This window comes from Elephantulus edwardii, unplaced genomic scaffold (genome assembly GCF_000299155.1).
Source record: "Elephantulus edwardii isolate Elephantulus edwardi_28Jun2011 unplaced genomic scaffold, EleEdw1.0 scaffold00202, whole genome shotgun sequence".
Taxonomy (NCBI): Eukaryota; Metazoa; Chordata; class Mammalia; order Macroscelidea; family Macroscelididae; genus Elephantulus; species Elephantulus edwardii.
The window spans coordinates 3,764,706-3,778,084 of NW_006399952.1; the positions used below are offsets into that span (position 1 = coordinate 3,764,706).

The 13,379-nt window shown below is 35.2% G+C and overlaps 1 protein-coding gene across 1 annotated transcript in view; it reads left to right on the top strand.

Moving 5' to 3' along the window:
- UBR5 (ubiquitin protein ligase E3 component n-recognin 5) overlaps positions 1-13,379 on the top strand; it is a 164,612-nt gene that overhangs the window by 64,690 nt on the left and 86,543 nt on the right. Inside the window, exons 5-9 of the mRNA XM_006897174.1 lie at positions 897-1,016; positions 6,229-6,418; positions 6,595-6,754; positions 7,301-7,450; positions 9,247-9,440. Of these exons, the coding sequence (XP_006897236.1) occupies positions 897-1,016; positions 6,229-6,418; positions 6,595-6,754; positions 7,301-7,450; positions 9,247-9,440 (814 nt within the window). The remainder of the gene's footprint in view (positions 1-896; positions 1,017-6,228; positions 6,419-6,594; positions 6,755-7,300; positions 7,451-9,246; positions 9,441-13,379) is intronic.

The following is a 13,379-nucleotide window of genomic DNA, read 5'->3' on the forward strand; positions in this document are numbered from 1 at the left end:
AATTTTACTCTTAGAAGAGATTGTTTATATTTTTTTAACATTAAAAAAGACATTGCACAATAGAGTGGAATGATTACTTTGTATTTTGATTTGAATATTTATATAAGGAGAGAGTGATAGCTCATTAAAACTAGCAAAAGGATCATTGATTATTTAAGAAAATTAGGTTATCAGAAGAAAGATATTTCATGTGTTACCTGTTCTACTAGAATGATTTTTTAGATCATTTATACTCTTTATTATTTTCAGATCAAGTAATTAAATGTAAAACCATTAGAATCTTCAAACAGTAGTATGTAAAGAAGGATGAATGATAATGTATGATGTAGTTTAGTAGGAAAGTATGATTGGGACAAAAAAAATCAAAATTACAAATTTACTATTTAAATTAATTTGCAGTTAAAATATGAAAATGATTTCAACCAGTCAAGAACATTAGATTTTTATGAGACTATTCATTTTTATATTCTCTTTGGTATGAAATATGCATTTTAGTAAGAGTTAGCAGAGAATGGTTAAATTGGTGTATTGACCACAGTGAGAATTCCCACCTTGTGTGTGGGAGACTTGGGTTGAATCCCAGTCATGTACCTCAAGCAAAGGGGGTTGTTCACCTGAACTATCCGTGAGGACCTGTGTGCGGGTAAAATGCTGCATAGCAGCATTTTCCAGGCTAGACCAACTAGGAAGAAAGGCCTAGTGATCACATCTCCTTCTGAAAATGAGCCGGTGGAAATGGAACTCCTGTGGAATGTGACTGACAGATTCACAAGCCGCTATAGGGTGGTCTGAGACCAGGCAGTGTTCCTTTATTCAGTCATGGATTGAGGGCTGGAGTTTCAGGTTTATTCTATGCAGTTTTGGACTATTGTGTGATGGATTTTTGCCCCCCTCAGGTCAAAGTTGAACAGCACCTCTGGGGCGGGGAGGACTTCGAGGCCTGGTAGGACGAGCGACTCCCCATGGTTTCTCTCAGGTTCCGAGACTCTGGGCAGACTGGCAGGCAACACCCTAGGGTAAGTTCCAGTTCAATTCACTGTCCTGAGTGATCAGTCATCTTCAGTATACTCTCCTAACGCAATGAGGAAACCCTTGCTGCCCACAGTGATAAAAATAACCCACACATTTGCATTAACTCAGCCCTTGGCTTTTTAAAAAAATACATAACGCTTGTTTGTGTTTATAATGCTTTGTTTTGCTGTCTGTGCCATTTAAAATTTCAGTAGTACAATTTTTGATCAAAACTTGTGACTTACTCTTGGGTAGAACTATCTAACATTTATATTTTCTTGGCATCTAAATTGTGTAGTAGTTTCTGTATTTAATGAGATTTATGAATCACGTATCTGAACCTTAGAGCCTTTAATAAATTTTTCATTTTCAAGTGTATCTATAAAATGTCTTTTTATAAACTAGGTACTCAATTCCTTTGCCATTTAATTTATAAAAAAATAAAAAGAGACCATATACAAATTCCAAACTAGATCATTTCATCAGTTTTCTAGGTAGACTTTAATAACTGGATTACTCAATTAAGTAGATAATGCCAGATAGATAGTCAAGGTGACATACATATTCAAAGTTTGGTCAGAGAAAGATAAAATTGTTTCAGAGTAAGTCGGAAGTGTAGAGAAAGGTGTGGCATTATAGGAGCAGTGGGACACTGAATTGACATGTAAAGTAAATAGGGATTTAAAAAGTGGAATTTAAAAAAGGGTCATTCCTTTAGCTCTCTTTGGTTTTTAATTTTTTTTTTATTTTATTTTATTGTATTATTTTTACGTGTACCGTCAAATCAGATCTGACTGGTACAGGAGGAGATTGCCCCCTCCTTCTCCAGCAGAGCATCTGGTGGGTTTGAACTGCCTCTTTTTGGTTTTTATGCTGATGAAATTTATTTATTTATTTATTTGGGATGCTGATGAAGTTTATTTTGAGGTGGGAAGGAGGATCATTTAGTCAAGTGCTTCCTTTAGCTTAGTCTGTGTCAAAACTATGAACAGGGAACATAGGAAAATGTTTTATTTCTGTTTAAAGGTCACATAGTATGAAGAATAAAGAATTCTGTTAATAACATGATATGCAAATGCTGTTCTATTATTTAACAAAGAATGATTACTGCCTATTTTACTGGGTTAAATTGAACCCTCTTTAAAGATTATAATTCTTTGTTTCACTTAAGGGTTGGCAGAATCTTGCCCTTAATCCTCTTTTTAGAAAAATCCTGCCATGCATAGATTTTAACAAACCATCAGTGACTGCTTGTGCTGTAATTACAGATAAATTGTTGGTTTGTGTTTTTAGTTTACCTAGTAACACTTGGAGGGAGCTCTGGTGGCCTAGTGATAAGATGCACTGCAATCCCAGAGGCACGTGGTTTAACTCCACCAGCTGCTCCCTAGGAGAAGAGGGGCCATCTCCTCCTATGGGATATACTGCCTCTGAAAACCGGGTGGAGAGTCAGCTGTGGGTCTGTTCTGACGCCATGGCACACAGAGTAATAAAGGCACAAGGCACCTGTTTGAAGCCACTAGCTGCATTACAGGAGAAGGAGGGGCAGTTTCCTCTTAATGCCTCTGAAAATCCACTGGAGGGTCAGCTACAGTTAGTTCAGACTCTGTGTCCCAGCAGTCCTTACTTTTCTTAATACTGTGCCCTTGTTAATTACATGTACTTCTTTTAACCTTATATTTCTTTAAACTTACATAAAAGTTACAGTGCAGTATAACTTCTGTATACCTTCACCTAGCTTCCCTCAAATGTCCACTTTACATAATCCTAGTACTCTCTTTTGGCCTAGTCAGGAGTGGGCTGTTGTTGCTCCTTACCAAAAGACTCTAGGGATTTAAATTCATCTGTGCCTCTCAAGAGGAAGAAAGCTGGACAGTCCTACGATTTTACACCTTCCCAGTGGTTTCCGAGGTCATTATGAATCAGTGGTCATTATAATGTCAATGAGCTTGAATTTTGAGTACCGTGATCAAAACCACAAAATTAATATAAGACATAACCTGTAGGGTCTATTAAAATTTCACCACTTGTCCCATTCAGATATTTTATTGGTCTAGGATTCAACACATGACCACACATTGCCCTTAGTATTCTTGTGTGTGTTGTCGTTCTGAAATTCATGAAGTTTCTGATGCTTCAGAAAACTGTTTTATAGGAGGTCCCTCAATTTGGGTTTGTCTGTTGTTTTTTCATGATTAATTTCAGGCGATGCAGCCATTGTCTTTAAATTTACCATAAAATTTATTGTCCGAAGTGGGATATTTTTGAGTGAAATGATTAGACTCAGGCAGCAGGATTAAACGACAACCAGCCTAAAAAATCTCAGACTTGAATAATTTTAATTATATCTGTTCTAGACGCTTAGGTTTAGTAATTCTTCTTGTTTTCAAGATGAAATAATGTATTTGAACTTGTCAGCCTTCAAAGATATTCAAGAAATATAGTTCCACCTGAAAGAATTTTAAATATGTATAGGAAACCTAAAGTAGAAGTAACTGATTTAATAATTTATTGGAATCTGTCTGCTTAGTTTCATTTCACCTTTGCTAAATTTTTTTACATAAATATAAAAATATATATAATTTGACAACATTTGTTTAATAATGGTGTGGGGAGAAAAAAAAATCAGTAACCACTCCAGTTACTAAAAGTCAGGGAAGGTAGTTTATTCTAGCATGCTGTAGAAAAAGAAAAAGCAGGACAGCTAAACCAGAAACACCTGACGGTTATACTTTTTTTAAGGTTATATTTTACAGAAAGATTTATACATGTTACTGAATGTCCATTTAAAAAAAGATAGTAAAGAAAAGGGGGTGCCCATACATTTGTTTCCTGACTTTTTAGATAAGAGAGCTCTTTTGAGCAACTTTGCTTGCAATAAATAGCAAAGAGCTCAAAACAATCCAAGTGCCCATCAACAAACGAATGGATAGAGAAGCTGTGGTACATTCACACTGTGGAATAATATGCAGCATTGAAAAACAAGGAACTCATGAAATATTATGCAAAATAGATGACCCTGGAGGACATTATGCTGAGTGAAATATCTTAGTCAGAAAAGGAGAAATACTGTATAGGGCCACTGTTGTAAAATGGGACTGACATCAGGGTTGAGGGAAGACAGAGGAGGAGGGGAGAAATGATGCATATTGCATTGAAACAGATGAGACTGTTTAAAAGGGATATATGATTGGGTATTATTGTCATGACAGGAGTCCAGAATGAAGGCTACACAGTGGAGTGGATTTGGCAGGGAGGGATTGCATAACAATGAAAGAGTTTTACTTTCCAAGGAGAAGAGTGAATTGAGGGGAGGGGGTGTGGACAGGGAGAAAAGTACAACCATGAATGATTGGAAACCCTAAGTCTTTGAAAACTTTCACTAAAATTAATTAAAAAAAAAAAAAAAGAGGATACAGTTCCTTTGTCTTAGGGTATAGAAATGAAGCAGAGCATCAACTTTGGTTTTAGGGGCCACTTTGCTTTTAAGATGTTAATGCTATCTGTACATAATGAAAGAGCTTTGATAGCAAGGTGAGTTAAACTCGGAATCAGTAGCTTGGAGCTTTCTGTGACTTGGTTATTGACCACAGGATTTCAGAATCAGCTCAGTATTCAACAGCTCTTTGTGCTGGGCAGCTAACATGGTTGCTTTACACTGAAACAGTAATATACAGCTTTATGTTTTTAAAATACTGTTTACTTTTAATGAGAGCTTTGTTTGGGCTTATGAATAATTTAAAAAATCTGTTCCGTAGCTGAAATAAGTGCTGTTTCATACTGCAACTCTGAGGGAGCACAATACAGTTTGCTTCAAAATAATTTTGCCAAGTGTTTTGGGCCGTAGATGCAGATACTGGATAAGCATGGGTTCATGATGTGCATTGGCAAGTGTAGAGAGCCTTCCGAAGGCCAGCACTGCTTTTTCTTGGGATTTCCCTCTCCTCCCTTCTTCTTGGTTTTTTAATCATACTGAAGGTAGGAAATTTTATGTTATTTCTAGGTAGAGACTGGGATATCTAATGAAATAAGAAGAGTGATAAGGAAATTTGATACCTGACTTGAGAATTATTAATACATACAAAAGCTTTCAAAGGGAGAAAAAGAAAGCTTGGAAAAACAGGTGTAGAATGAGTTTTAGCTTTAGATGAGGGCCTACAGAGGAATTGGGAGGAATGTGAAAAGAAATAACAAAAACAACCACCTCTCTTGGTTGAGTGATTTTTAAACATTAGATACATCTTTAAAAGAACTGGCACTATCATAATTTGAAAGGCTGATGACTTGTGACTGTTTTAACATCTGAAGTGAATACAGAAAAGCATTCTGACTTATTTAATGTAAAACTTGCCATGCCTGGAGCAATAAGTGAAGACTTAGACAACATGTCCTTTAATATGAATTTTCTCATAATTATGAAACAATGAACATAGCCATTAAGCAGTAGCTTCCTCTTGATCAAGATTGTTAATACTGCTTTAGCAAAGTATTGTTTATGAATAAATGTTTTATTCCAGGGAAAGCACTCTGAGCCCCAGACTCTGCATTATAGTGTTTGTATCAGGATGTTAATAGTTAGGTTTAATACAGCTTTTATGCAGAGGTAAGTGACAACTCATTTTAGGGTTGTGACTAGAAATACAAAATTATGTGAATTTTTTTTTAAAAGTACACTAGAAGATGCAGAAGTGTGGCATCTGCTTCTAAAAAGGAATTTATCTGTAAGCATTTTAAAAGTTCAATTTTATTACATTATTTTTCTGTCACAACACTGTATGTTAAAATAGACATTTTTATCTTGACCGGAGAAAATGAAAATGTGACCCAAAATAGTTTTCAGAATGATTATTAAAATCCTAGTTCTGAGAGGACATTGTGCTAAGGAAAGTAAGTCTTTTTACAAAAGGACTATTAAGACCCCTGTAATAAAAAGCTGAAGAAAAATTTACAGACAGAATCATTCTTGGTTAGCAGAGATGGGAAAGGAGGAAAAAGAAAAATTAATAAATTGGGTGAAAGGAAAGACAATATACAATAAGAAATTGATTAGATGTTAGAATGAATTAAGTTTATCGGTTGTAATTAATGTTCCAACCTAAAACATGTGGTCAGATGTAAAACCCTCATGGTTTGTAAACTTTTACTCAAATAATTAAAATGCATACTTTTGTGCACTCGTGTGTAAAGACAGTGCTAAATACACTTTCTCCTCTTTAGAAGTCGCTGGAGTTCAGGAGTGAGTGGAAGTGGAGGAGGATCTTCTGGGAGGTCGTCAGCGGGAGCTCGAGATTCCCGCCGACAGACACGAGTGATTCGGACAGGACGGGATCGAGGCTCAGGGCTCCTGGGCAGTCAGCCCCAGCCAGTTATTCCCGCGTCTGTCATTCCAGAGGAGCTGATTTCACAGGTGGGAATTCTGCAAGAAACCATGTAGGGGAACAAAACATGGTGACGTTTAAATGAGGAGGGCAAACCATACTCTTAATGGAAAACTTTTGTTGCATTGATCTTAAACTGATTTTCATGGAAAAGAAATTAGCATAGTCCTCAGCTTCATTTTTCGATTTTACTTTAAAATTTTAGGCCCAAGTCGTTTTACAAGGCAAATCTAGAAGTGTCATTATTCGGGAACTTCAGCGAACAAATCTTGATGTAAACCTTGCTGTAAATAATTTACTGAGCCGGGATGATGAAGATGGAGATGATGGTGACGATACAGCCAGTGAATCTTACTTACCTGGAGGTGGGTGCTTTGCTAGGAGGTTTTCTTACCTGTCCTTTTGCCTGGAAAGTGGAATTTTGAAGCAGAAAGGATATTCTGACCATTATTTCCAAGCTGGAATACTATTCTCACCACAGCACTGCTTGCTTGTAAAGTCTTTCCCAGTAAAAGTGTAGACATGTTTATGTTTGTTGGATTTGTCTTTGCATGAAAGAATGTATATATGTTCTGTCTTTATCACTGCCTGGCAGATGACTCCAGAATGTTCTTTTCATGCCTTTATTAGAGAATATGGTTTAATATTGTTAAACTATGTTTAGAATTTGCTTGTGTAATCATTGTATCTTAAATAGTAATCTTTTTCCTCTGTTTACTCAGAGGTAACGTAAGCAAACAGGTATCCCATTAAAATGTACACTAAGAATCCCAGCATTATTTCCTTTTACCCCTCTGGTTACCCCAGTAGTTAGTCCTGACTCTGCTGTGTTTTACCTTGTAGAAGTCTTTCTGTGTCCTGAAGGTGTGTATGCTCTAGCATCTTCATTTTCCACTTGTTTCTGTTTATAGAGGATCTTATGTCTCTTCTTGATGCTGATATTCATTCTGCCCACCCAAGTGTCATTATTGATGCAGATGCCATGTTTTCTGAAGACATTAGTTATTTTGGTTACCCTTCGTTTCGCCGTTCATCGCTCTCCAGGCTAGGCTCATCTCGAGGTAATTTTGCACCTATTTCTTTTATCATTGACTGGCTTTATGGAGAAAGAATGGTTGAATTCACTGTGTTTGAACTTTTAATATTGATGTAGATGAAGTTACAACTTATTAATGTTTTGGGTGTACTTTAGAATTTAAACTAGTTTGTTTTGTTTTGGTTTTTTTTTCTTCTTCTTTTTTTTAAGAGCCACAATAATATTTTAGTGACTTTTTGTAACATTGTGGAATACTTATTAAGGCTTATAGTTTATCTTATCTATATTTTTAAAGCGGAATATAGATTCTGAACTAAAAGCAGAATTCTACTTTATAGTGACATGCAGCATTCAGAAAACAAATCTCCTTTGTTTATCTGATTAAAATAGTTATTTATCTGTTCATTTTAAAGCTGGTTAGATGAAAGTGTGAAATATGAAAATCTTATCAGACTTGCCAGTAATTATATAGAAATACTGAGCTTATTAAGATAATGTTTTTAAAATTTTTTAAAATCTTTAAGAGATACAGTATACACTAGAGGCCAGAAATAAGATTTAAAAATGATTAAACTATCCTCTTTGTATATCTGTTACAGCTTCAGCTTATACCATAACTTTCATTGTCAGTATTTTCACCTTTTTTAAATGAAAATTTTATTTAAATAACCATCAAGAGTGAACTGTATTATTGTCATTAGTAGATTGAGAAAGGGCCTATCTTATATTAAAACTTTTCTGTAAATACCTTAGTGCTTAAAAGTATAGTTACAAATTGACAAAACCTATTATGATCTCTTAAAATAAGTAATATGAAATAGCTTTAAAATTTTTAATACATACTTTACTGCCATAAAAATTCATCAGATTTTTGCCTACTTAATACCCAACACAAACAACTCCTCATTTTTCCCTTTTCTAGTTTCCTGATATTCTTTCATGTAGTTAATACTTTTGAACCATAGGCAATTGCTAATATTTGATTGATTTTAACTTGTGTAAGTACTGATTTCCTATGATTCAACTTTCTTTCTAATCCTTGTTATCTGAGTCTTAGAAAGTTTATTTTGATAATCTTTTTTTTAAAAAAAACAAAAAAAAACCCCACCATAAGCAAAGTATGGATAAAAATAGACTTAAGATGGCTTGTAAACCAACTAGAAAGGAAGCATTTTGGGTATAGAAATTTTTTTTTTAAAAAAAAAGACAAGTCTGTTGGTTCTTCAAAATATTAAATAAGACATATTTATAAAAAAAGAAAAATCCAACCCTATAAAGTTACTCTAAATATGGGCTTGGATTTTAAAAATAAAATTTGTAGTTAGTTTATATAATGGCCATGTATGTTAACCTTTTCAAGTAACTTGAGAGTGGAGGTTTTTCTTTAACTGAAGATTAAATAGATGTTCTTTTTGTCTAGCATACATGCATTTATTTTTTTAAAATTTTTTTATAGATAACTTAAAATGTTACAGTGAACATTTTTAAAGAAAGCAAAAATTTGTAAACTGTATTTAAAAATTCAAAACACTTGCTTAAAACGTGTTTCTACTCTAAAACATAGTTGGAATTTGTAAATGCCTGCTTCAAGAGAGTTTACAAAAAGTTACAAAGTTTATTATTTTCTTTCATTCACTTGAAAGGGTTAATGTTTTGAATGTTGCATGTCAGGCTTAGTAGATAAACACTTACATTTACAGATTTTTTTTAAGTAGACAAACTGCTGTTAGTTTGCATCCTGAAGGGTCTTTACTAGAGAGTGGCTTACTTTTATCCCACTGGTGTGACCCAATTGCATACCAGTTCTCCTTCTTCCCTTAGAGAGAGACTCTGACCTGTTGCGTGAACGTGAATCCGTTTTACGTTTACGTGAACGAAGGTGGCTTGATGGAGCCTCGTTTGATAATGAGAGGGGCTCTACCAGCAAGGAAGGAGAACCAAACTTGGATAAGAAGAATACGCCTGTTCAAAGTCCAGTCTCTCTAGGAGAAGATTTGCAGTGGTGGCCTGATAAGGTATTTTGGGGTGGAAGTGGGGTGTTAAAATCTATGCCCTTTGTATTCTTCCTCTCTCTCCTGAAAAGAATTATTTATATTTGTTTCAGATTTCTTTACTATCATTTTTTAAAAAAGAAGGCCTATTTTGTTTTAAAACACAAAGTACGACATTTTTATTTGCTTATATGAGTCTTACCAGCTAAATGTGTTGAGGTTTTTTCCTTTCTGAAGAAGTATAGAGAAATCAGTATGGTATTTTAGGTAACATATGAGTACTCTGTTGTAGAATTCCTTTCCTGGTAATAATTATACCAGTGATTGATGGACTATTACTTGGTAGAAATGGATTTGTAATGACACCCAGGCACCAGTAAGAAGGGGCCTGGCTTTAAGATGGCATGTGCAGTGTGTGGCCATTGGAGTAGCAGGTCTATCAGGGCAAGATGGGGGATCTGTGTTTTCTTTGATTGTTTTCCTGCTCCATTTAGCAGCAGTAAGTGCTGACAGGCTCTTTCCTGTGAATGCTGTGAAAGACAAAGAAGGGTGGCTGCAAGTGGACTGAGGATCTCTGTTCAGTATCCTGAGGCATAGTGAGATCATTGGCTTCCAAATTGGAATCTTTAAATTCCATTAGTACCATAGGTTGTGTATTATCTTAAGTGATTGATAAGTAATCTTCAAAGGCAAATACAGAAAGCCATACTAGAGAATTTTGTTTGCCTATATCTTTGTGTTTGTTTCTTCTTACTTTCAGAACCAGTTTGGTAGGACATTTTTCTTAATAGAGGTAATCTAGAAGAATATTGAGGTTAATCTCTTAACAGATAAAGAGAGTCTAATATGAAAATCTTTTCAGATTTTGAATTTGAGATGTGAAAGGGAAATAATACTTAACTTTCTGAATTTATTTTTCTGCAATTATGGCAAGCCTTGTAATTTATTTTCCTCTGCATTCAGCTCATGTCGAAAGCTTGAATGCAAGAAGGAACATGAATTTTAATCAGTCTCTTTGGAAGGAGAGGCATTCTGCTTTCTTTGGCAGCTGCCAGACTTTCCTTGAATTGCATCCTCTTACTTATTTCCATAAAACTAGAAATGCCCCAAGTTCTACATTTGCTATGGTTGAAGGCTATTTAAACAATTCTGCTTTTTTCTCCTTTGTGTACAGTTTCCCATTTCTTTTGCGTAGTATATATTAGGGCTGTATTTGTTTAGCAATGACAGGAAGTAATAGAGGACTTATAAGTCTTGTATGTATTAATTAGGCTTCTTTAGCATGTGTTCTTTTAGACTAATGTAAGTGGTTTTGAGGAATACAAGGTTAGAGAGCTTTCTTCCTGACCGTTTTGAACTCTTATTAGATTTAGCCAGTCTTTGTTGGACTGGTAGGCATATTCACAGATACAGTTCCTTAAGTGCACCAGGTATTCTTGACACACTGTGTATACTTAGTCTGTTCTTTTCTTGGTTTGTTTAGTCATTGAATGAATGGAGGGATAGTAGCATATGAAGCAAAGTATATTTTATCTATACTGTTATTTTCTAGTAAGCACATAATTTAAAATACTATCTTGGAGAAAGAAACTTAGTAACTAATGAGAAATGAAGGAAGAAAATATTTTAATTCAGGGAAAGAAGAACAATCTAGTCACGGTCATTAGTGCATAACATTAAACATAGGAGGTTGTCAGCAGGGCCAAGTACCACACTCAGAAAGGGAATACAGAGAGCTGGCCTGACATGCAGAATTGTCATTAGAGGGGCATAGGCTAAATACTGTGTGTAAGAACAGTAGTCAGTATGTGGAACATACACTGGTTGGGGAAGTGACTGATGAAGACTAATAGAAATTTTATGGGGAAGGCTTACTATGGTAGGAGACGGGGTGGAAAGTGCAAGAACGTGGTCAGGATACATATGCTTGGCTGTCTATTGATGAAAGAGGTAAAGAGATGAATTTGCCACCACTCGAGGGCCTGACAAGGGGCCCAGTTGGAATTCCCAGCTCAGGACAGTGTGAACTTCACATTCAGGCCAGCACTTGAAAACCTGAGTGGCTGAAAGGCACTCATCCATCATTTCATTAATAAACCACAAACATATGTTGCTATTAAAAATAAGCAAACCGAAATCTCAGTTGATTCTGACTCATAGTAAGCTCATATGTGTCAGCTTCATAGGGTTTCTAATTACTGAGATTCTGGAAATAGATTGCTAGGCTTTTCTACTGAGGCACTTCTGCGTAATAGACTCTTAACTTTTGTGTTTTGGGTTAACATTTGCCATGCTCAGGGACTTACGGGGCTACAGTGGTCATCAAAACCAGAGATTGAGCCTATATTAATACTCATTAGTGTGGTACAGGAAACAGATGGTATGCTTATACAAATAAATATTTATTCATAAAAGGTGCATCTCTTTTTTTTTTAAAGGTGCATCTCTTAATAGTCTATATTTGTGGAGTTTGTGTTTCTAAAGGATTTTGGTACTGTTTCTTTATTTTGCCATAATAATGTCCATATTCTCATCATATAAAATTACTATAAAATAGTTGTAATTTTGTACATTAAACTTCACATTTCAGAACATGAAGAGATCTTCTAATTTGTCTCTGACCTATTCATTAGTATGGATGAGGAAACTGATCATGTCTTTTGCTTCTGTTCATAACTGTGAAACCTGGAGGTCTGCTTTTAGAGAAAGTATATATTTTTTTTCACTGCTATCATATTTCCCCCTAAATCCTTGTGAGAAGTAGTATGTGTTTTTTTTTTAAATCTTGCTCAAAATGTCTGTCTCATCTTAATTTCAAAAGTGACTTAATATAACTCACTTGTTGTCATTGAGTTAGAACTGACTCATAGCTGATCTTCCAGTGAGTTTTCAAAGACTGCAAATTGTATGAGAGGAACTGGTAAATCCAAGCCACTCTTCTTTGGGTTTGCAGCACAATTCATAACCCACTAGGCCACAAGAGCTCCCTGATTCTATGTAATATTCTTACATTTTATGTATTGGTATCTACTTTTATTTTTCATCCTGCCTTATGTGGGATACATGGGAAATTTTGTTAGTAATTAAACATGTAATGTTTTTTTTTCCAAGCCCTTATAATATAAACTTGAATTGAAAATATTTAAGATAACTTGAAACCGTTAAGTAGCCCCTTATTATTCTTTTGGTTAAATGTCAAAACTAAGGTTCTTGAAAGTGCCATGAAGACAGACTTAAGGGTCATTCAACCCTCATTATCTTTGGTAACATTTATTAAATATTTGCTGTATGTTAGGTCTTTTGCTGTAAGTTATAATAGACAATTTGTAGGAAAGTAGACAAATTCATGCACATGATAAAGTGCCATAATAGATTTAAGCCCAAGAGATACAAAAGCCCACATAGAGACCCAGCTAGTCCACTCCTTGGAATATACCCTGAGAAAATTAGGACTGAGACACAAACAGATTTGTATACACTAGTGTTCATAGCAGCACTATTCAGCATCACAAGAACGTGAAAACAGTGCAGATTTCCAACTACAGTTGAATGGACTGAGAAATTGTGGTTTATTCACACAATGGAATACTATGCAGCACTTAAGGAGCGATGATTCGAAAAGTACTACATTAACTTGGAATGGACTGGAAAGCATTATGCTGAGTGAACTAACTCAGTCACATAACAGCGAATACTGTATGAGACCATTATTGTAACTAGTAAAAGGTGTATGTGGATCCAAAGGGAGAGGCAGAGGGATGAGGATGGGGGGCATCATAGAGTCGCACAATTTGATGGATTAGGGGAGGGGGTAGTAAAGGAAATGGGAAAGATCTGGCAGGAATCTGGAAAGATGGGGCAATGGTGGGCATATATGGTTCAGTGTTGATTAATTTTATAAAATGTAATGTAGTGCAATGATTGTGTGAAACACAATGTGAATGATAGTGTGAAATTATATAT